The sequence below is a fragment of the Oncorhynchus kisutch genome, linkage group LG22 (genome assembly GCF_002021735.2).
Source record: "Oncorhynchus kisutch isolate 150728-3 linkage group LG22, Okis_V2, whole genome shotgun sequence".
Lineage (NCBI taxonomy): Eukaryota > Metazoa > Chordata > Actinopteri > Salmoniformes > Salmonidae > Oncorhynchus > Oncorhynchus kisutch.
The window spans coordinates 33,148,463-33,172,996 of NC_034195.2; the positions used below are offsets into that span (position 1 = coordinate 33,148,463).

At 44.2% G+C, this 24,534-nt stretch overlaps 1 protein-coding gene across 3 annotated transcripts in view; it reads right to left on the minus strand.

Annotated features, from left to right (window-relative positions):
* Positions 1 to 549: 549 nt before the first annotated feature.
* Positions 550 to 24,534, minus strand: part of LOC109867386 (putative adenosylhomocysteinase 3) — a 36,634-nt gene continuing 12,649 nt past the window's right edge. Inside the window, exons 2-17 of one of the 3 annotated variants that reach the window (XM_031801220.1) lie at positions 6,940 to 7,051; positions 6,149 to 6,292; positions 5,749 to 5,849; positions 5,513 to 5,615; positions 4,647 to 4,741; positions 4,415 to 4,521; positions 3,926 to 4,042; positions 3,758 to 3,821; positions 3,559 to 3,647; positions 3,254 to 3,324; positions 2,283 to 2,377; positions 1,844 to 1,942; positions 1,687 to 1,755; positions 1,418 to 1,496; positions 1,201 to 1,321; positions 550 to 1,041 (exon numbers count right to left, since the gene is read on the minus strand). In XM_031801220.1, coding sequence (XP_031657080.1) covers positions 1,035 to 1,041; positions 1,201 to 1,321; positions 1,418 to 1,496; positions 1,687 to 1,755; positions 1,844 to 1,942; positions 2,283 to 2,377; positions 3,254 to 3,324; positions 3,559 to 3,647; positions 3,758 to 3,821; positions 3,926 to 4,042; positions 4,415 to 4,521; positions 4,647 to 4,741; positions 5,513 to 5,615; positions 5,749 to 5,849; positions 6,149 to 6,292; positions 6,940 to 7,051 — 1,473 coding nt within the window. In that variant the 3' untranslated portion in view covers positions 550 to 1,034. Of the gene's footprint in view, positions 1,042 to 1,200; positions 1,322 to 1,417; positions 1,943 to 2,282; positions 2,378 to 3,253; positions 3,325 to 3,558; positions 3,648 to 3,757; positions 3,822 to 3,925; positions 4,043 to 4,414; positions 4,522 to 4,646; positions 4,742 to 5,512; positions 5,616 to 5,748; positions 5,850 to 6,148; positions 6,293 to 6,939; positions 7,052 to 7,442; positions 7,697 to 24,534 lie in introns of those variants that run through there. The other 2 variants (XR_004204794.1, XR_004204793.1) reach the window with 2 other exon arrangements.

A 24,534-nucleotide genomic window follows, 5' to 3' on the forward strand; every position in this document is an offset into this window, starting at 1 on the left:
CTATGTATTTTATTAGGACGGGCCAGGAGGTATGGTAAGACAGGACAGGTCATAACATTGGCCCTGCTATCACCTCTCCCATCCAGAAGGGCACTTACAGTAAAGTAATGACTCTGGATCAGTCTATCTCCTCACCCCACATATTATCTACAGGTCAGGAGGGAAGACCTAAACAAACACACAGGTCCATCTACCACTGTATCCTGTAAGTGTGTGTGTGTGTGTGTGTGTGTGTGTGTGTGTGTGTGAGTAACCAAACTCCAGAAACATCCACAGAACAGCCGCTACACTTCTTTGACTAGCTTCATTGCACCACCTATTGGGCATAGTTAGAACTACAGACACAGAGACGCTGTTTGAGGAGAGCAGAGTTAATGAGACTGACTAGCAGGTGAGTCACAACTTTATCTTTGGAAAAGACGCAGAAAAAAACATGGTAAAATGTAACATTTGGTCAACTTGAACCTATTTGTTATTACTTATCTGCTTTGTTTACATTAAGAAAGTTGAAACATTATTTTGATATCTTTGGAAAGATTGAAAAGAAGATGTATTTATATTTTTATTAGATCATCTGTGTTCCTCTGTTACAACTTGATCTTTTTGTAAGATTCTGCTAAATAACATACACCTCCTCCAAACCCCGCCACTTCAGACAACAGATAAAAATAATGGAAAATAGAAAACTCAAACCCGGCAACTGAGTCTGGCCTTAGGATATGAATCTGGTGGGAAATGATCATTTCTGCTTCTGTTCACAATAATACTTTATGTACATTAAAAAAAGAGCTTCTCAGCATATCAATTCTCTCAGACCAATGACGGCCCTCCAGTGAGGTCAGATGGCTCAGCAGAGGTCAGAGGACAGGGGTTAAAGGTCAGTCAGACATCATGGTTGTGGTGTTACCCGTCAGTGCTGGGCTATAGTTCCCCCACAAACACAAATCTGAGCCAGGTCTCCTGGTCCTCCTTCCCTCTGAGCCACATATGTCTTTGCGATGGTATGGTACGTCTTTGGTCTTCACTACCATAGATTAGTATCTGCAATGAACACACTCACTGTCACTTACAGGAACATACTGTAACACCAAATTACTTTACTGTTTATGTTCATTCCTGATTTTAGTGTGTATATGTGTATTATATGCGTGAGAGTATGCAAATGCAGATGTGAGTGTATGTGTGTGAGAGTTTCCCCACCTGTAGTAGTTCGGTTTAAAGGGTCCGGTCTTGCTGAGGCCCAGGTATTTGCCCTGCTCATCCGTCAGCTCTGTGAGGTGGGCATCAAACGTTGGCAGGTGGAGACTGGCCACAAACTCATCTGAAAACACACACACAACCACACACACACAGTCACAGTCGACCCTGTCAAAACCTATGTAACAAGGCAGTAGGTAGGTGAGGTGGTGTGTCTTACCCATCTTTTTGGGCAGAAGGTAGACGTCTTGTTTATATCGTCCCTCTGGGGCGTTGTAAATCTCTATCAGAGCCAGTGCCTGAGTGCATTATGTTACGTTACGTTATAGAAATAGTATACATAGAAAACATTTCAATTACAAAGAGACTGTGGATACAAAGGCCTGTCCCTTTTCATAATGCATACATGTAGCACTCCACAAAACAGCAGTACAGCTTGTGTGTTTGCTGCGACCATGAGTTCCCCTGCTGTGTGTGAAACAGACAGACCTGTGTGGTGGCGGTGATGGAGAGGACGAATGGGTGCACTGTGGAGCAGCTCAGATTCAACAGACGACCCTGAGAAAACACACACATACACATACCAGTGATCACACACCTGACACACACTCAGGCAACAAGCATACACACACACAGAGACACTCACTTCAGCCAGTAAGATTATTCTCTTGCCATCGGGCCAGATGACATGGTCCACCTGTGATCTCACTTTCTCCCAGGTCAACTCTGGGGTCCGCAGACTCACCTTACAGAGGAGAAACAGTCTATCAACCTCAAACACACACAGACATAAATGCAGACACATACAGATGTAGGATGTTCATTTGAGCCAGTTTTCTACAACAGGAAAAGTATCCTGCATCAACAGGAAATTATTATATGGATTATAATTCATTTACATTTTTGTAGGGGTTGATACATTTTCCTTAGGGGCAAATGAAGTCTGCTATTTAAAATAGGAAATGACAAAGTTTAGAAGCCTTTTCATACCTTGAATAATGCTGTGCAGGAAAATCCTCAGCAACAAGAGTGATCATATCAAGATCCTACATTTGTACACACACGCACACGCACATACGTCTCACCACGTCTATCTCAGTGTTGGAGTGTCCCATGTTACAGACGATGCAGCCGTTCTTCATCCTGTCCAGGTACTCTCTTGCTACCACATTCTTGTTGCCTGAAGACAAACACTGAGGCTTTCATAGTCAGTCATATACTGTCATAGCCTGTTATAACCTATCATAGCATTCCATAAACTACCATAGCCTATCATAACATAGCTAGCCTTCATTGTAAATAAGAATTAGTTCTTATTGACCTGTCTGGTAAAATAAAGGTAACAACAAGCTTAAATAGCTTATTCTAAGTTATTATATAGGGGTTAGGATTAGGGTTGGAGATGGTGTTAGGGTTAGAACTAGGGTTAGGGCTAGTTTCTGAACCCTGACCATAACCCCAACCCTAACCCTAGCTTCATGTCCACATTCAGTTCTACCCTAACCGGAGCCTCAACCCTAACCTCTACAGCCTGATTTATACCCTACGTAGGCATGGAAGAACTACAAGTAGCTATGCAAAATGGCATTGCAATGCAGTTAATTCATAACTCGCAGAATCGGCAATTTGCTTAGCATTGTTGTATTGTTGCATTGCGTACATAAGGTATAAAGATAAGGATTCCAGTTTAGTGTCCTTTTATCAAATTTGTAATTCTTATTTTTATTTACTTTGAACCAGTAAGGTTCTGGCTCTCCCTTTGACCAGTTCCGGGAAGCTCCAGCTCAATTTAATCACTGGTCATAACCTATCATTGCCTGTTATAACTTATCACAGTCACATTACAGGACCACTGAGAGGGTTGGTAACCTGAGAAACACTCCTACTGGAGAGTATACATTTACAGGTACATTTTTGGCATTAAAAGGAATGTAAATGTCATTCTATAGCTAACTCTTCAGAGCTGTAGTGTGTGAGAGTAAAGGCTTTCTCAGCCTACAGTCTCTCTACTGGACCATTCACATAAACCTCTGTGGGTGATGACATCATGTCTTACCTGTGCAGGTGATGACCAGGTCCACCTGTCTGATGACCTCATTGAGCTTGACCAGTCTGAAGCCATCCATGCTGGGGCAGGGAGAGGAGAGATATACACAAATAGTTCAAGACCTGCTTCTGTCACCTACAGTACACGTCTTCTGTCACCTACAGTACACACACACACACACACACACACACACACACACACACACACACACACACACACACACACACACACACACACACACACACACACACACACACACACACACACACACACACACACACACACACACACACACACACACACACACGTCATACCAGGCCTGCAGGGCACATATGGGGTCCACCTCCGTGACATACACTACTGAGCCCATGGCCTTCAGAGCGGCAGAGCAACCTTTACCAACCTGGCCAGAGGGAGAGAGGGGGGGAAAACATACGTACACACAGATGGAATAAATACACAGAGAGAACACTTTACACCTCGGTGTTTAATAGGTGATAATAAAATACTGACCTCTCCATAGCCACACACCACCACCTGCTTTCCCCCAAACATCACATCTGTAGAGCGTTTCAATCTGGGGGAGGGATGGGAGGCCAAAGGTTACACACTCAAAAGTTCAAAGGTCACACACACAAACACGCATGTTGATTCTGCGCCTGTGTGTTTTCATATACGTACCCATCCAGTATGGACTCCCTGCAGCAGTAGAGGTTGTCAAACTTCTGCTTAGTAATGGAGTCATTGACGTTCATAGCAGGGACACACAGTCTCCCTGCCTTGGACAGCTGGTACAGCCTTCGGAAGAAGGGGAACACTGCTACCTTAGCACTACACATAGGCTGTGTCCTAAATGTCCCCTTTTAACTATGTAGCGCACTACTTTTGACCAGGGCCCTTAAGGGAATATTGTGTAAATTGGGACACAGACAAAGTATACCAGTATAATGATGTCACAAGTGTTAGCTTCTTTCATTCAATTTATATTGCCACATGCTTTAATGAGCTGTCCTTATTCACACAGGTGACTCACACGAGTCACACAAGTTGTAATGACTAAGGCAAACAATAGGCTTATCATACCTGAAATATCCATTGTTTTAGATAAGAGTGTCTTCTAATCTAAAAGGTATTTCACAACAATCAGAGACACGTGTGCTCCAATCCCACCTGTGAACCCCTGTGACACTCTCTTCCACGATTCCCTTGATCATCTTGAACATGTTGGGGTATTTCTTAAAGATCCAGTGGGTCAGGTCTCCCCCATCATCCAGGATCTGAGAAAAACAGAATCTCCCCATGACTGTATCCATCCGGATCATAGCTGTCTAATGTGAGAGCTAGGCCTGTACTGTACCACATTAAGAGAGAGACAGGTAGGTAGGCCTATACTGTACTGTACCATATTGGGCTGCCAGGCCTCCAGGCTGACACAGCGGTCAATACACCACCAGAAGTCATCCTCCGACTCCCCCTTCCATGCAAACACAGAGAAGCCTGAGAGAGACAGAGAGAGAATATGAGAGAGAGAGAAGACAGAGAGAAAGAAGACAGAGAGAAAGAGAATATGAGAGAGAATATGAGCGAGAGAGAGAAGACAGAGAGAGAAGACAGATAGAGAGAGAGAAGACAGAGAGAGAGAGAATATGAGAGAGAGAGAGAGAGAGAGAAAGACACACAGAGAGAGAGAGAGAGAGAAGACAGAGAGAATATGAGAGAGAGAGAGAGAGAGAGAGAGAGAGAGAGAGAGAGAGAAAGAGAGAGAGAGAAGACAGAGAGAGAGAAAGAGAGAGAAGACAGAGAGAGAGAGAATATGAGAGAGAGAGAGAGAGAGAAGACAGAGAGAGAAAGAGAATATGAGAGAGAGAGAGAAAGAGAGAAGAGAGAGAGAGAAGACAGAGAGACAGAGAGAGAGAGAGTGAGAGAGCGAGAGAGAGTGAAGAACAAACACCATTGTAAATACAACCCATAGTTATGCTTATTTATTTTCCCTTGTGTACTTTAACCATTTGTACATTGTTACAACACTGTATATACATATATATGACATTTTTAATCTCTTTATTGTTTTGAAACTTCTGTATGTGTACTGTTTACTGTTAATTTTTTATGTTTATTTCACTTTTGTATATTATCTACCTCACTTGCTTTGGCAATGTTAATACATGTTTCCCATGCCAATAAAGCCTCTTGAATTGAATTGATTTGAGAGAGAGAGAGAGAGAGAGAGAGAGAGAGCGAGCGAGCGAAATACTGCGTGTCTCTCACCTCCCTCAGCCAGAGCTGCAGCCACAGCATTCTGGGTAGAGTAGATGTTACAGGCTGCCCAGCGACACTGAGCCCCCAACGCAGACAAAGTCTCCATCAAGACCTACAGGTATGCACACGTATACACACACGCACACACGCAGTCCAATTCAGTATGTGTCTGTGTGTGTATGTGCGTGCGTGATTCAGTGTCTGTTTGTGTGTGCATGTGTGTGTGTGCGTGCATGCATACTCACAGCGGTCTGAGCGGTGATGTGAGTGCAGCCCACTACTTTAGCACCAACCAGTGGCTTTTCGCCCCCTGATCTATTTCTCAGGGCCATCAGAGCTGGCATCTCTACAAAGACAGAGAAGGGAGAAGGAGAAATAGGAGGAATGGGGGAAAGAGAGAGTGAGAGACAGAGAGAAAGAGGGAGAGAACCTGACAGACCTTGAGTCATGTTTCCAACCTCTTTCTTACCTTACTCTTTACCACACACGCGCACACACACACACACACACACACACACACACACACACACACACACACACACACACACACACACACACACACACACACACACACACACACACACACACACACACACACACACACACACACACACACACACACGCACACCCTCCATTCCCTCTCACCTTGTTCAGCAATCTCGATCTCCCTGCGTCCGAAGTCAGCCTGTTTGATGTTCTTGATGCAGAAGTCTTGATGTCCCTTAGAGCTCCTCTGCTGCCTGTCTCTAGGAGACATCTCATCCTCTGAACTGTCTGTGTACGACGCAGCTAAGGGTTTGTGTGTGAGGGGAGGTAAGGGGGTGATCAACATCAGGCACAATGAAACAGTATGAACGAGATAAATTATCTAGGCCTCACGAAAGCTCTCATTTTACCAAAGAGTCTAAAGTTAACAGCTGTGTGATCTTTCAGGTCTGAGGTTTAACTACATGCTACGTACAGTCTGGATTACCCCCCCCCCCATGCTACGTCCAGTCTGGATTACCCCCCCCCCCCATGCTACGTCCAGTCTGGATTACCCCCCCCCCCATCCCCCATGCTACGTCCAGTCTGGATTACCCCCCCCCCCCCCCATGCTACGTCCAGTCTGGATTACCCCCCCCCCCCCCCCCCCCCCCCATGCTACGTACAGTCTGGATTACCCCCCCCCCCCCCCATGCTACGTCCAGTCTGGATTACCCCCCCCCCCCCCCCCCCCCCCATCCCCAGGGGACAGATTAGGAGTAAATGAAAAATGGTAATTCCTCTGAAGACTTTATCTCCTAAGGAGCAATGCCTTGGACTAATCTATATGTAACCAGCCCTCTGTTCCCCAGATGCTGTGACCACATCCAGCTACATGAGTCGGCTGTACACAGAGACAAAACACACCATGCTGAAGAAGGGTTAAATGCAGTGGGTGCATGTGTGGATACCTGAGCTGTAGCTGTCTGTGGAGGAATGGGAGAGGGAGCGGGACAGGGAGCGACGACCGGTCTTAGTGAGACGTTTGTTAAACTCCTGCTTCTGATCAGCAAACTGGATTTGCTGCAGAGAGAGAGAGAGAGAGAGAGAGAGAGAGAGAGAGAGAGAGAGTTACTTTTGAGGCAAGAGAAACAGACAAGGTTAGAAGGACGCCAGGGTTATATCCACCGCATTGTCCAAGGCATTATATAAACCTCCTTTTTTTACTCAACATAAGGAACAAAACACACAAAGGAGGCACAGATGATTCAGGAGGTTCAAGAGGTTCACATAGTTCTCTCACTCTCTCACCATAGCTCACACTCACACACCTTCCCTCTCTCCCTAACACACTCTTCATAACATGCTCACCGTCTCTCACTAACCCACTTTCATTCTCTTTCCCTTATCCATGCCTCTTTCTTTTCATAGTCCCCTTTTTCTCTCCATCACTCTCCCCCTCTCTCCGTCTCACCATCCAGTGTGGTGGTTGGAAGGCAGGGCTGGTGGAGGGTTCCCACTTCGCCATGCCTGCTGTCTGCTCCCTCTGACACAGTCTATGCTTCTTTTACCCACTCAGTCTAGTTCAGTTAAGCCAGGTTCAGTCCAGTCTGCCCCCGTCTCTGCCTCTTATTCCCACTTGGTACAGCCTAGACCAATCCAGTCCAATCTCATCCAGCCTGGTAGCATAGTCTGGTTAGGTTAGGTGCTAGGACTCTTCTTTTTAAAGTCGTGCACCACTCTCCCTAAAACTCCCCGCCCACCGGGCTCTGTTCTACCTAATACTCCATTCCAAAGTGACACACACACATCATCCTGGTCTCATATACTAAACGTAACATAGTACATGGAATTCCGGGATACTCAAATTAGTATTATATGCTACGTTTGGTATGGTTACATGAAACAGATGGTTACTTAAGGAAAAAATTTAAGTAGGGTGGTTGGTCTGGAGTATAACGTGAATGTCTAGCAACGCATCACGGACAACATTTGAACTAATTAGCACCCTTCAAGTACTTGCTACTTTGCAGCTATTTACCATGTTAGCTAACCCTTCCCCAAACCAAACCATAACTCTATCCTTAACCCTTTTAGCTAATCCTTCCCCTATCCTTAACCCTTTTAGCTAACCCTTCCCCAAACCAAACCATAACTCTATCCTTAACCCTTTTAGCTAATCCTTCCCCTAACCTTAACCCTTTTAGCTAACCCTTCCCCAAACCAAACCATAACTCTATCCTTAACCCTTTTAGCTAACCCTTCCCCTATCCTTAACCCTTTTAGCTAACCCTTCCCCAAACCAAACCATAACTCTATCCTTAACCCTTTTAGCTAACCCTTCCCCTAACCTTAACCCTTTTAGCTAACCCTTCCCCTATCCTTAACCCTTTTAGCTAACCCTTCCCCTATCCTTAACCCTTTTAGCTAACCCTTCCCCTAACCTTAACCATTTTAGCTAACCCTTCCCCTAACCTTAACCCTTTTAGCTAACCCTTTGCCTATCTTAACCCTTTTAGCTAACTCTTGCCCTATCCCTTAACCTTTTTAGCTAACCCTTCCCCTATCCTTAACCCTTTTAGCTAACCCTTCCCCATCCTTAACCCTGTTAGCTAACCCTTCCCCTATCCTTAACCCTTTTAGCTAACCCTTCCCCTAACCTTAACCCTTTTAGCTAAACCTTCCCCTATCCTTAACCCTTTTAGCTAACCCTTCCACTAACCTTAACCTTTTAACCTAACTCCTAACCTTAACCCTTTAACCTAACTCCTAAACTTAACCATAACTCCTAACACTAGCCGAGCTAATGTTAGCCATCTAGCTAGAATTCGTAACATATCATATGTTTTTCAAATTTGTAACATATTGTACGTTTTTCAAATTTGTAACATAAACAATGAATTGTAATTCGTAACATATCATATGTTTTTCAAATTTGTAACATATTGTACGTTTTTCAAATTTGTAACATATAACATGAATTGTAATTCGTGACATATCATACAAAATGGGTGATGGACATCCACAAATGAATACATATCATACGAAACGGAACATGTCCTACTAAATTGAGTGTCTCGGATTTACATACAGAATAATACAAAATTCTCTGAGACCTGGGTTGCACTCTCTCTCTCTCTCTCTCACACACACACACACACACACACACACACACACACACACACACACACACACACACACACACACACACACACACACACACACACACACACACACACACACACACATTTACAGTCTAATACTCCCCCCTCACACATGCACACCCACACACTGGTGTTAGGCCGTGGGTACACCCCTTGTCTTATGCGGTCCGAGTGGAGCCGAGTTGGCAGCTCTTAATAGGATTAGCTGATAAGGGTCGTAGGTCAGTTAGAAGTCTGTGGAGCTGAATTCCTGACTTCAGATCCCCCACACCGGGCCACATTCCAATTCTACAACAATGCTGACTTCAGATCCCCCACTCAAGGACATTCCATTATTACCGTTAGCACCCTTCCCCTAGCCCAGGGCTATTCAAACCTTGAGGTTCGCAGCACTGCTGGTTTTCATCCTTCCCATCTAATCTGGGTCTGTTTCTGATTTGTTGACACTTTCCATTTCTACCCATAGACCCTTTCCCTTCACCAGAATGTATCGTTTGGTGAGGGCTGCACAATACTACTTATTTTTAAATCAGAAACATACCCTGCCTGAATCACCCTCAATCACCCTCCAATGGTTAACAGGTGGATCATAAGACTCATAAAGGCCATATGTGCTGCTCAGGATCAAACTGTCCACTTACTACCTCGTTAAGAGCTGCCTCGTTAAGAGTTGCCTCATTAAAGGTAATTAACCTCACAGTCTTTCTAATGGTTTATAATGAGGGTCAATATGACTGCGTTTACACAGGCAGCCCAATTTTTTTCTTTTTTCGACAAATTGGTCTTTTGACCAATCACATTAGATCTTTTTCAGAGCTGACCTTATTGGTCAAAAGACCAATTAATGGAAAAAAATATCAGAATTGGGCTGCTTGTGTAAACGCAGGCTAAGAAGCAGTTTCTCATGGTAAATTACTGTACTTCCTCAAGAGAGATTCTCACATGAATAGCTCACATTTCTGTCCTGTCCTATTCCTTGCGCATGGTGAGCACTCAGAGAGAGATGCACATAGAGAGTTACAGAATGTCAAACAAGCCCAATGTGTAACTCTAATCAGAGATATTTCAGTTATAAACTATTTGTATGCTATTTACTGGATTGTAGCCTACATGTATTTGTACTGTATTGCTGCCCTGTCTGAGCAGCTGAACTGAGACGTGGGATGGCTCATCTAGGCCAGTGTTTTCGACAGAGCTCATTTGTTCACAAACTCACACAGGGCACCACCTTCCCATTAACCTTCTCCTATTTCCCCTCAGGAGTCTGAAAAGATTTGGCATGGGTCCACAGATCCTCAAAAGGTTTTACAGCTGCAACACTGGTTGCATCACTGCCTGGTACAGCAACTGCTCGGCACGACAGAGGGTAGTGCGTACGGCCCAGTACATCACTGGAGCTAAGCTGCCTGCCATCCAGGACCTCTACACCAGGCGGTGTCCGAGGAAGGCCCTAAAAATTGTCAATGACCCCAGCCACCCAAGTCATAGACTGTTCTCTCTGCTACCGCATGGCAAGCGGTACCGGAGTGCCAAGTCTAGGTCCAAAATGTACTAATGTACTCTGTACTAGTACCCCCCTATATAGCTACTGTTGTTTTCACTGTTATTTTCCTTTTTTCTCTTTACTTATCTATTGTTTACCTAATACCTATTTTTTACTTAAAAATTGCACCGTTGGTTAGAGCTTGTAAGTAAGCATTTCACTGTAAGGTCTACACCTGTTGTATTCGGCGCACGTGACAAATAAACTTTGATTTGATGACAAAACAGCCCTGACCCTGAACCGCCCCTATTCCCTTCCACTAGATCCATACAGCAGCTCTGCCCTATCTGATCCCTTCAGGTGTGAATACAACAGGAAGGTAGAGCCTTTGGGAAGGGGCTTGGGGTTGTTTCTGGTCAGCCTGTGGGGTAAACATAGAAACATGTGAGACCCCATAGTAAACAATAATAATAACAGCTATAGCATGATAAGAACACAAACCATACAGGATGAGTTAACATTGTTAGGGAAAGGGAGGGGATGGATATCGGAGGTAGAACTCTGTACAAACTATAGAAAGACTGTAGAAATCACTGATCCTATGTACAGTCGTGGCCAAAAGTTTTGAGAATAACACAAATAAAATATTTCACAAAGTCTGCTGCCTCAGTTTGTATGATGGTCATTTGCAAATACTTCAGAATGTTATGAAGAGTGATGAATTGCAATTAATTGCAAAGTCTCTCTTTGCCATGTGAATGAACTGAATCCCCCAAAAACATTTCCACTGCATTTCAGCCCTGCCACAAAAGGACCAGCTGACATCATGTCCGTGATTCTCTCGTTAACACAGGTGTGAGTGTTGATGAGGACAAGGCTGGAGATTTCTCTGTCATGCTGATTTAGTTCGAATAACAGACTGGAAGCTTCAAAAGGAGGATGGTGCTTGGAATCATTGTTTTTCCTCTGTCAACCGTGGTTACTTGCAAGGAAACATGTGCGGTCATCATTGCTTTGCACAAAAAGGGCTTCACAGGCAAGGATATTGCTGCCAGTAAGATTGCACCTAAATCAACCATTTATCGGATCATCAAGAACTTCAAGGAGAGCGGTTCAATTGTTGTGAAAAAGGATTCAGGGCGCCCAAGAAAGTCCAGCAAGCGCCAGGACCGTGTCCTAAAGTTGATTCAGCTGCGGGATTGGGGCACCCCCAGTACAGAGCTTGCTCAGGAATGGCAGCAGGCAGGTGTGAGTGCATCTGCACGCACAGAGAGGTGAAGACTTTTGGAGGATGGCCTGGTGTAAAGAAGGGCAGCAAAGAAGCCACTTCTCTCCAGGAAAAACATCAGGAACAGACTGATATTCTGCAAAAGGTACAGGGATTGGACTGCTGAGGACTGGGGTAAAGTCATTTTCTCTGAGGAATCCCCTTTCCGATCGCTTGGGGCATTTGGATAAAAGCTTGTCCGGAAAAGACAAGGTGAGCGCTACCATCAGTCCTGTGTCATGCCAACAGTAAGGCATCCTGAGACCATTCATGTGTGGGGTTGCTTCTCAGCCAATTTTGACTAGAACACAGCCATGAATAAAGAATGGTACCAACACATCCTCTGAGAGCAACTTCTCCCAACCATCCAGGAACAGTTTGGTGACGAACAATGCCTTTTCCAGCATGATGGAGCACCTTGCCTTAAGGCAAATGTGATAACTAAGTTGCCGGGGAACAAAACATCAATATTTTGGGTCCATGGCCAGGAAACTCCCCAGACCTTAATCCCATTGAGAACTTGTGGTCAATCCTCAAGAGGCAGGTGGACAAACAAAACCCCACAAATTCTGACAAATTCCAAGCATTGATTATGCAACAATGGGTTGCCATCAGTCAGGATGTGGCCCAGAAGTTATTTGACAGCATGCCAGGGCGGATTGCAGAGGTCTTGAAAAAGAAGGGTCAACACTGCAAATATTGACTCTTTGCATCAACTTCATGTAATTGTCAATAAAAGTCTTTGACACGTACAAAATGCTTGTAATTATACTTCAGTATTCCATAGTAACATCTGACAAAAATATCTAAAGACACTGAGACAGCAAACTTTGTGGAAATTAATATTTGTGTCATTCTCAAAACTTTTGGCCATGACTGTACTAACAGTGGCTGTTGAAGCAGAATACACTCACTCACTGACTTACTGACATTGAACAGAAAGGTAAATACTGCCTGCACTTAAATGAGCTGATCTGATTCAAAGGACCACATCAACCCGACACATTTTTATAACACCAGTAGCCTTTCCCCTGAGAAAAGGTGCATAGCTGAGTATACTCAGAACTCAAACTGCTGCTTGATCTTTCACACACAAGGAAGGATACCGAACTGAATGGCCTCAAATCAGAAGAGAGCACGAGTTAACTGAATGACGACACAGTCCCAAGAGAGGGATGATCTGAGCCACTGTGATTAAAGATGGACGGACAGATACATGTTATTTAATTAAAGGCTCTGATTTAAAAGTGTAGTTCACCGCAAATTATGAAATTTCTTATGTGTTTCCTTACCTTGAATGTACTCTATGGGCCAGGAGAAATTTGGATCCACACTCTGGATGCAACTAATCCACTCTCAAATAACTAAATCACATACAGCAGAGGTACCTTCCCCACAGAGAGGTAGAAGTAATTCAACCTGGTGAGGATGCAGATACCTTGATACAGATTGACTGAACTAGAGATACCAGAGACTATAACAGAGAGATCCTTGATGAAAACCCTTCCTCAGAGCGCTCAGGACCTAAACTGGGGCGAAGGTTCACCTTCCAACAGGACAACGACCCTAAGCACACAACCAAGACAACTAAGGAGTGGCTTCAGGACAAGTCTCTGAATGTCCTTTGAACAGAGGTTGAACATCTCTGGAGACACCTGAAAATAGCTGTGCAGCGACGCTCCCGATCCAACCTGACAGAGCTTAAGAGAATCTGCAGGGAAGAATGGGAGAAAGTCCCCAAATTCAGGTGTGCCAGGCTTGTAGTGCCATACAAAAGAAGACTCAAGGCTGTAACTGCTGCCAAAGGTGCTTCATCAAAGTACTGAGTAAAGGGTCTGAATACTTGTGTAAATGTGATATTTCCGTTTCTTTATTTTTATGCATTTGCAAAAAATTCTAAAAAACAGTTTTTGCATTGTCATTATGGGGTATCGTGTGTAGATTGATGAGAGGAAAAAACAATTTAATCCATTTTAGAATAAGGCTGTAACGTAACAAAATGTGGAAAAGGTCAAGGTGTCTGAATACGTTCCTATTTCAGCCACACCTGTTGCTGACAGGTGTATAACATCGAGCCCACAACAATGCAATTTCCATAGACAAACATTGGCAGTAGAATGGCCTTACTGGAGAGCTCAGTAACTTTCAATGTGGCACCGTCATAGCATGTCACCTTTCCAACGAGTCAGTTCATCAGATGTCTGCCCTGCTAGAGCTGCCCCAGTCAACTGTAAGTGCTGTTATTCTGCCCTGCTAGAGCTGCCCCGCTCAACTGTAAGTGCTGTTATTCTGCCCTGCTTGAGCTGCCCCAGTCAACTGTAAGTGCTGTTATTCTGCCCTGCTAGAGCTGCCCCAGTCAACTGTAAGTGCTGTTATTCTGCCCTGCTAGAGCTGCCCTGCTCAACTGTAAGTGCTGTTATTCTGCCCTGCTAGAGCTGCCCCGGTCAACTGTAAGTGCTGTTATTCTGCCCTGCTAGAGCTGCCCCGGTCAACTGTAAGTGCTGTTATTCTGCCCTGCTAGAGCTGCCCCAGTCAACTGTAAGTGCTGTTATTCTGCCCTGCTAGAGCTGCCCCAGTCAACTGTAAGTGCTGTTATTCTGCCCTGCCGGAGCTGCCCCGCTCAACTGTAAGTGCTGTTATTCTGCCCTGCTAGAGCTGCCCCAGTCAACTGTAAGTGCTGTTATTCTGCCCTGCTAGAGCTGCCCCGCTCAACTGTAAGTGTTGTTATTCTGCCCTGCTAGAGCTGCCCCGGTCAACTGTAAGTGCTGTTATTCTGCCCTGTTAGAGCTTCCCCGGTCAACTGTAAGTGCTGTTATTCTGCCCTGCTAGAGCTGCCCCAGTCAACTGTAAGTGCTGTTATTCTGCCCTGCTAGAGCTGCCCCGGTCAACTGTAAATGCTGTTATTCTGCCCTGCTAGAGCTGCCCCGGTCAACTGTAAGTGCTGTTATTGTGAAGTGGAAAGTCTTGGAGCAACAACGGCTCAGCCGCGATGGTTGTAGGCCACACAAGCTCATAGAATGGGACCAACGAGTGCTGAAGCGCATAGCGTGTAAAAATCATCTGCCCTGGGTTGCAACACTCACTATCGAGTTACAAACTGCCTCTGGAAGCAACTTCAGCACAATAACTGTTCTTCGGGAGCTTAATGAAAGGGGTTTCCATGGCCGAGCAGCCGCACAAAAGCCTAAGATCAACATGCACAATACCAAGTGTCGGATGGAGTGGTGTAAAGCTTGCCGCCATTGGACTCTGGAGCAGTGTAAACGCATTCAGTGGATGAATCACACTTCACCATCTGGCAGTCCGACGGACGAATCTGGGATTGGCAAATGCCAGAAGACTGCTACTTGCCACAATGAAAAGTGCCAACTGTTAAGATTGGTGGAGGAGGAATAATGGTCTGGGGCTGTTTTTTTATGGATCTGGCTAGGCCCCTTAGTTCCAGTGAAGGGAAATCTTAATGCTACAGTATACAATGACATTCTAGATGATTATGTGCTTCTAAATTTGTGGCAACAGTTTGGTGAAAGCCCTTTCCTGTTTCAGCATGACAATTCCCCCGTACACAAAGCAAGGTCCATACAGAAATAATTTGTCGAGATCGGTGTGGAAGAACTTGACTGGCCTGCATAGAGCCCTGAACTCAACCACATCGAACACCTTTGGGATGAATTGGAACGCCGACTGCAAGCCAGTCCTAATCGCCCAACATCAGTGCCCGACTTCACTAATACTCTTGTTGCTGAATCGAAGTTCCGCAGCAATGTTCCAACATCTAGTGGAAAGCCTTCCCAGAAGAGTGGAGGCTGTTATAGCAGCAAAGGGTGGACCAACTCCATTGTAATGCCCATGATTTTGGAATGAGATGTTTGACAAGTAGGTGTCCACATACTTTTGGTCATTCAGTGTGCCTTGATACAGATTGACTGTAATAAAAAGACTAGTGACAGAGTCTAGAACAGAGATACCTTGATAAAGATTGACAGAACTACAGATAATATAGAATACAACAGAGATACCTTGATACAGATGGACTGAACTGCCTTCTGTTCCTTGGTTTTGTTCAAGTTGACCAGGCTGTACACCTTCTTCATGCTGTCAGAACAAATGCTTTCCACCACACAAAGACTGTATTTAACCGTGGACTGACCGTGCTCGACTGTGACCTGACCGCGTTTGATGAGAAGGTTCAGGGATAAAGGCTTGCTAAGCTAACACACTGAGAGGCGCTACACCATATGCTCTCAGGCCCAGGTTACTGGTACACACAGTATGTAGGACCTTAATTTGATCCAGTTTGCTACAGCAGGAAAATAATCATGCAGCAACAGGAAATGTGAATTATTATGAGGATTATAATGAATTGACTTTTTTTTTTAGGGGTTGATACATTTTTCATTAGGGAAAATCAAGTCCATATTTTGTCCTTGACAAAGTGGAAATTACAAACTTAAAAAGCCTTTCTAAACTGTGAATACACTACAAGTTTGCATTTCCTGCCGTGCAGGGAAATTCTCAAATTAAGATCCTACACCTGTTAGAGGAGGCAGGTGAGAGGAGAGACAGAAGAGAGAAAAAGGAGTGTTCCAAAGAAGAAAAGAGCCTTTGTGAATTGAGAAGACGAGAGGAGCGGTTCCAGGATGGAGGGCTGGGAAATAACGAGAGAAGGAGGGGGAGGTATGGAGGAAGGGAGAGAGTTCATACAGGATCACTTGAAGCCTGTAATGAATATGAATAACGTTTGGAGTGTTCTCTGATTCCCAAGCATAAACATAAAAAACACAGAAGTGTGTGTGCATGTGAGTTTGTGTGTGTCTCTGAGTGTATCATAATTCCCAGCTAGCATATTTACTACCATGGAACTTGTGGGTACTCATAGAACCATGAGGAAACCTGTGGGAAATGTTATGCTGAAGTACTGAAATTCCCCAGAAGAATGTTGTTTCTTAACATTTTCTGAACTATTTGAGAACATTCCCAATGTCAGACCAGTTGGAGAATGTTCCTAGAACATTATAATTTGTCAAATGAAATGTATCCATGTTTGAACTTTTAGGAAACGTTCTGTTAAAGTAATGAAATACCAAGATTATTTTTTTGTTGTTGACCATTTTCTAAGATTTTCTCAGAATGTTCCAAAGCCAAGCAACTATCCTGCACCATTCCCAGAAAAAAAAGCATAGGACAACCATGCTCTTACCAAGCTCAAAATATGATTCTCAGAACATTATGTGCTACCTGGGTTGTGTCTGTGTGTGTCTAAAGGAAAGGTGTGGAAAAACAAACACAAGCATGTTCAAACACGGAAACCATGGACAAATAAAAACACACATAAACTGTGAGAGCTCACTTGTCCCGGCGACTACTCTTATTCTTGCTAGCATTGGAAGGGGAGCGCTCTCTCTCTCTCTCACTCTCTCTCTGCATGTTGGGAGTGTTTGGTGCATGCTGGGAATTGTATGAGCGAGTACGAGTGGTGTCTGGAGTTAGTTTTCTTGCACCCTATCACTCGTACCGGGCATCTACTCCACTGCCTGGGAAACTAGCCTGAACCTCCTCCTGTACCTCATTGCTCATAATGGAGAGGGGTGTGGCAGAGGGGAGTCAGGGGTCTGTGGCCTTAGTTGAGGAGGATCAGGAGAAGTATATGGACATTTCTGATATCCCTGCTAGCACAGACTCAATTTACAATCTAGATGAGGTAAATGGGTTCCTGGACCAGACTTTTGGGGAATCTGTTAATTGCCAGATTTTTTGTTGTTGTTGATAAGTTTGTGAGGTCAGCTGTGGTGTTACAGAAGACAGTGGGGTTAGACCAGTTGAGTGTGAAGAAGCGTTTCCACTTGAGGGAATTTGTTACTGCTGTCACGGCAACAAAAGGTAGTGGGAAATGTGGTAAGGCTAAGAGAAACTTAAAACAATGATAATTATCATGCCTCATAGGGTGCTTATTTCTCTTTGTCTGGTTTCTCTGTGGTTTCTCTGTTTTTCCTTTCTCTTTTCTATATGTTGGTACTAAGGGTAGGTTCTCTCAATATGAATGGGGGAAGGGACAGGAATAAGAGGGTTTGGGTATTAGAAGTAATAAAACAGAAAAGGCTTAATGTAGTTTTCCTACAGGAGACACATAGTGATGAGGCTATAATGAGGTTGACGGTGGTATGTGGTGGGAGGGGCCGCATATACTCAGTCATGGTACTAATTTCATTGCTAGGATGGCAATTTTGTTTTCCTCAGGCTTAGGGATGACTGTGGTATCTACAACAGAGATTTTTCAAATGTTTTATGTTTATGCTCCTAATGAGGGTACAGAGCGTATTGCTGTATTTGATCAAATAAAGAAAACCTTAAGACAGTGTGACCAAGAGGGGGGTATGGTTTTAGGGGGGGACTGGAACTGTACTGTAGATTTGACTGTTGATTGCACTGCTGAGGAACCTCACCAGCGGTCAGCAATTTGTCTGTCTGGTCTACTAACTGAGTTTGAGCTTTCTGATGTGTGGAGAGTAAGACATACAAAAGTTAGGCAGTACACATGGCTAAAAGTTAATCAAGGTTGTGTCAGTGCAGCAAGGTTAGACAGATTGTATCTGAGCAGTACTGTGGTAGGGTTGTAAGGTGTGACATTACTCCTGTGGGTTTTTTTGATCACCATATTGTTACTGTTGATATTGTCCTGTCCACGAAGGTCATCACCTTATTGGTATTTTCATATTAAGTTATTACATGATGCCAAGTCTTGTGAAATGTGTTTGTTGTTTTGGGAAAAATGGAGGGTTATTACATTGAATTTTGAGACCTTGAGACAATGGTGGGAGGTTGGGAAAGCCCAAATATGTGTGTTTTGTCGACAGTATACTGCTCTGTCTAGTATTGAAGCTAAAGAGACTACCAGGGCCCTTGAACAGGACATCAAATCTATTGAATTGAAGTTGCTCACTCAGAATGACCCCGGACTAGTTATGAACTTACAGGACAAGAGACATGAACTGAGGTCGTTTTTACATGAAAGAGTGAAGGGTGTCTTGATTAGGTCTCACTTTGCTACCCTCAAGGATAGGGATGCTGCTAGCACTATTCTTTTAACCACTAGGACTGTCGTCATTGTGTCACGCCCTGGTCTAAGTATTTTGTGTTTTTCTTCATGTATTGGGTCAGGCCAGGGTGTGGCATGGGGTTTTTGTATTGTGGTGTGTTTTGTCTTGGGGTTTTGGTGTGTATGTATTGGGATTGTAGCTAGTGGGGTTATCTAGCAAAGTCTATGGCTGTCTGGAGTGGTTCTCAATCAGAGGCAGGTGTTTATCGTTGTCTCTGATTGGGAACCATATTTAGGCAGCCATATTCTTTGAGTTTGTCGTGGGTGATTGTCCTTAGTGTCCTCTATGTTAGTTAGCACCAGTATAGGCTGTTTCGGTTTTCGTTACGTTCTTTGTTTTGTAGTGTTTGTGTTTATTCGTGTTGTACGTTGTTCATTAAACATGGATCGCAATCTACACGCTGCAGTTTGGTCCGACTCTCCTTCACACCTAGAAAACCGTAACACATTGCAACGCAAACAGATGGTCTGCCTTCGTCTCCCTGTTGGCAAGGTGACCACGGATGACGGTGAGATGCGCCAACATGCCGTGGATTTCTACTCTGCCCTCTATAAGTCAGTGGATTGTGATCCTCTGTGGACTGAAGAGTTGTTACATGAGCAGAGAGCTGCTTTGGACTCTGACATTACTCTGCAGGAGCTGTCCGCTGCAGTTATGCAACTCTCGTCAGAGTTGGGGGGGATTTGTATGAAGTGGTGTGTGAATCTTTTCATGAGGGTTTTCTTCCTGTATGATGTCAATGTGCTGTGTTTTCATTGTTGCCAAAAAAAGGGTGATTTGGCTCTTTTAAAAAACTGCCGACCTGTTGCATTGCTGTGTACAGAATATACAATTATATCTAAGTGTCTCTCAAACAGGTTGAAAGAATATCTGGGGCTGTTGGTCCACAAAGACCAGTCTTACTGTGTACCTGACTGCTCTATTGTTGATGACTTGTTTCTAATAAGAGATGTTTTGCTTACTGTATGCTGGGGCCTCATGTATGGGGGAGGTGGGGGGTGGTTTGAGCTGCCGCATCCTCAACCAAAGGGGTATAAGGCAGGTATGCCCAATTTCAGGTTAGTTATATTGTCTGGCAATTGAACCAATGATACATTTTTAAGAGCGAGGCTTACTGGTTTCTCTGTGCCAGGGGTTATGAAGGGTCCCACGATAGCACTGTCTGCATATGCCGATGACATGACAGTTTTTATTACAGGGGGTGAGGATTTTAAGGTTCTCTCAAACGCTTTAAAGGTGTATGAGGGGGCCTCCTCGTCTAGAGTTAATTGGGAAAAGAGTGAATTGCTGTGGGCAGGTCATTTTCAGATAGGGTCCGCTCCACGGTTAGCCGGGGGGCTCCAGTGGGGCAGAGACTGCATGAAGACTTTTTTTCTTTCTTTCTAGGCTCTGAGGTCTTTCAAAAAAAGAACTTGAAGTGTGTGGTGGAGCTGATACCCCAGCTGTCTTATAGGGGAGGGGTGCTGGCATCCAATAACCTAGCTACCTCTACCCTGTGGCACAGACTAATGATTTTACAGCCACTGTGGGGTCTAATACAAGAGCTTCAGAGGACCCATGTCAATTTTTTTCTGGTCTGGACAACATTTGATTAAGGTTTCAGCCCTGTACCTGCCACGAAGGTTGGCGAGGCCTGGTGGACATTTCTTCTAGGATCATGGCATTCAGGCTTCAAGCAGCCCAGGGACTGTTGTACAGTGATGGTTCTAGCTGGGTCGACTCAGCCTACACATTGATGAGGAGATATCCTGGAGATGGGGCGTTCAAAGCAGTGGGAAAGAAGGCCATGTACATAATGGGTAAAAGTGTCCCGTGCTTCTACCCTGGAAGGGGTCAAATCTATGAGGTGGGCAGGTGGGTTTGGTCCAGGTGTCTCCCCAAAAGGCTGTTGGCGGTCTTAATTTAAACTGCCTATTGATAAGAGGACAGCTGACCTCCAATTGAGGATAATACATGGAGCTATAGCCACCAATATTCATCTGGTACACCTGGATCCTACTGTTGGGGAGGGGTTTCCATTCTGTGCTGAGTCTAAAACTCAGGTTGGTTGGGATGATTGACCTGATCACTAGTTGGTTCTCAGCTCTGGGAGAAGTTTTCTCTTCCCAATTGTTTATATTTGGGCCAAAGTCCAGGTTTAGTCAAAGGGGTATAGTTATCTTGCTTAACTTTGTGTCAGGGACAGTTAAATTAGCAATTTGGAAGACACGAAAGAACAGTATTCGGAGACAGGGGTCTGTGGATGTGGTGGGATTGCTGGAGGGGATGTTGGCAGCGAGACTGAGGTTTGAGTTTGCCTATTACAGAATGGTTAATAGCATTGGGCTGTTTATGAGTATATGTGGTATTCAGAGGCTGTTGTGTTTAGTTACTGTAGAAGAAGATTTGGTGTTGTGTGTTTAATTGATGTTTAACCATGATTTGCTCATTTGAGTGTTAATTGTGTTGTGGGTTTCCAGACTCAATAAAGTTTTTTTTTTACTCAAAACTCTCTCTCCCAAGAATTCAACCATCTACACACATAATTTCCATGATGCTTTGCTCATACCAACTAAGGTAAGTAAGGAGGTGCGAAAGGTTTAACCTTAATGTACATCTCCTCTTACATTCATTTTCCCCATTATGAACAACAGTCTGTGAAGGTGACAGTGAGCCCCACGGGGAAATCTGCTGGGATCTGATGTGCTGTACGCCTTTCACCTTTAGGAATGTGGCCATTTCTTGTGGCACAAGCTGCGGACCATTGTCACTAACGAGTTGGAGTGGCGATCCGAACCGACAGTAGCAGACCTTATGATGGAAACCTCTGGACACTTGCTATGTACATCCACAACCACAAACAGTGTATGCATTACCATGCCTCCTCCGGCCAATCCCACTGATAAAGAGGTGCAAGTTGAGGTATATTGGGAACCTTCTGACATGAGGAACTTTGCATCCTGCTTGCAGCAAGTGACGGAATCACAGTATGCAGTCCAAAGATGCTCGTCAGCAGACGATGATCTGGAAAAAGGATGAACTTCCTCCCGTACAGATACGTGCGAATTTTACGCACTACAAAAACAACGTCTAGGACTTTCCGATCTGTCTGTGCTTAGTTACTTTCTCCTTTGTTCAATGTCCATGATGAGAAAGTGGTCGGTATCTCTTCACCGGAAGGCATGATATGGCACACGACTGCACCTACACCATATGGACTAGCATCACAAGGTAGTTGGATGGGCAATGACGGTTCAAAGTGCGTCAGTGGCTCAGATTTTAGGAGAGTTTCCTTGGTTTTCAAAAATGCTTCCTCACATTGTTCTGTTGATTTCCATGTTTGGTCCTGACAAAGCAACTGATGCAGCAGCTTCAGCTTTGTTGCTAAGTTTGGGAGAAAGCGTCCGTTGAAAATCAGTAACCCCAGGAAAAAAAAGGTAGTTTGCTCATGTTCTGTGGAGCTGGGGCGTCCAAGATAGCCTTGACCTTGGACGGAGGCGTATGAAGGCCCGTGGCGTCGATGACGTGTCCGAGGGATTCAACCAATGATTAGACGAATGCACATTTGTCCTTACAAACTCGCAGTCCATAGTCCTTAAGTCTCTGTAAGGTCACATCCAAGTTCAGGAGATGGTCCTCTTCGTCCTTTCCAGTAACGAGGATGTCATTAAGGTAGCATTGTACTCCTTTGACTTTTCTTCCGCATACATCTGCAAGTAGGCTTGACAGAGGTTGATTTTGCTGAACTTTGACCCCCAGCTAAACCTGGGAAAAGGTCAATGATGTGTGGTAGAAGATACTGCTCAGCGGACAACACAGGGTTAACTGTGTAATTAAAGTCTCCACATATCCTGATTCCACCATCCTTCGTACGATGAGTGTTGCCCATTCACCCATACTGATTGGCTCCAGGACTTTGTCTTGACTAAAGTGTCCAAGTCAGTTGTGCTTTCAGAAATGTTAGTTTGCTTCACTGTAATGTCTTTCATGCTACCCAGCACTCCATTAAATACATCTCCATGTTTCTAGGCGGGTAGACCTGTGTCTTCATATGTCATTGTACGCACTGATGTTTATTGTGATTTTTCTCCAGCCACAAACGTCCCCGTAGTGATGGATAGTCTCCTTTCACGACATAGTGGCAGCTTTTCAGTTTTCCATTTAACTGAACTGTGACATCAGTGATGCCTCTCACAGTGACAGATTCACCTGTGTAAGTCTTTAACACGATGTGGACTGGCTGAAGTCGGTGTTTCAGTGTATTTTTGTAGACTGTGTCTTACACAAGATTAGTGGTGTGTGGGTCAGCTGTTTGTACACCCGCAACCGCCCGGAATTGCTAACAACCCACCCACAACTGCTTACTAGGCCTATATGTGATAAAGTGAAAATCTGAGGCCTGCACTCGACTTTAACCCGCTAATACAGAAAATGAGCTGTGGGCTAGTCGGGGAAGGTAGAATGATTTGACAGGGGGTGCAAGATTTTTTTGGGCCTGATTTATATATTTATCTGCATACATTTTGGTAGGCTATTTGTTAGTCAAGTAGTCTATAATTGGATACAAGCAGCTTCTCTTCTGTCTAAGGCCTACATGTTGCCCTAGAAGACTAAATAGGCTAAACCCTTGCTCACCAGAATGACATAAATCGATAGAATTAATGCTTCCATCTAGTTGACATCGGTAAAGTTTTCCCTGTCATCTCTGCTTCTTTCGTGAAGCAAAGAGTTTTACGGACAGGGCAAAAAAATAATTTGAAAGATTTTCTGTGCAAAAATAGGCTTGGCAGAGGTTCATTTTGCTGAAAGCTGTGAAAACGACAGCTGTGAAAAAGACGCAACACGTTTCTGATAAAATGTTATATTTTTGTGGTTGAAATAGCCTAGTATCAGCTTTTATGATGCTAATAAAGATAGGATCTCTACAGACGGTATCTAACTGCGCATTCGAATTCTCTCAAAATGCTGAAAGAAAGAAATCATATTTCTTCACTCCTGTTCCAGTCAAAATTTTGCCTACATTTGGAATTTCCCTTTACTGCAAGAAATGCGACTGACAAATTTGTGGGCCTACAGCGCCTCACAATCATCACACGTAACACTGCTATCATCTTTTACCACTTCACCAAATATTTCCCAAACATTACTTTTCTAGCCCTCCCTTCTCTTTATTTTCAACTCTCCATTTCGTAGCTTTTCTCTTATTGAATTAAACTCTGACATTGTCATTTTTGGCTCCATGGATAGATATCCATGGATTTCTGGCCATTCCAAAAATTATTTGGCGATTTGCGTGTAGCTATTTGGCACGCTTACAGTTAGGCCCTAAAGCTTAGGTTTACACACTAACGCCAGATAGCCTAAAATAATTAAACAAAAAACTTCTATGTGGCCTATCGATATAAATCGCACAAGAATGATAGGCTACATTTATGGATTTTTTAAAGTATTGTTTTCTCTTTATTCAACCCGCCCACCACCCACCCGCTCTTCATATTTAATCACCCTAAACCTGCCCCCCAAAAGACTCAAGGCTGTAATTGCTGCCAAAGGTGCTTCAACAAAGTACTGAGTAA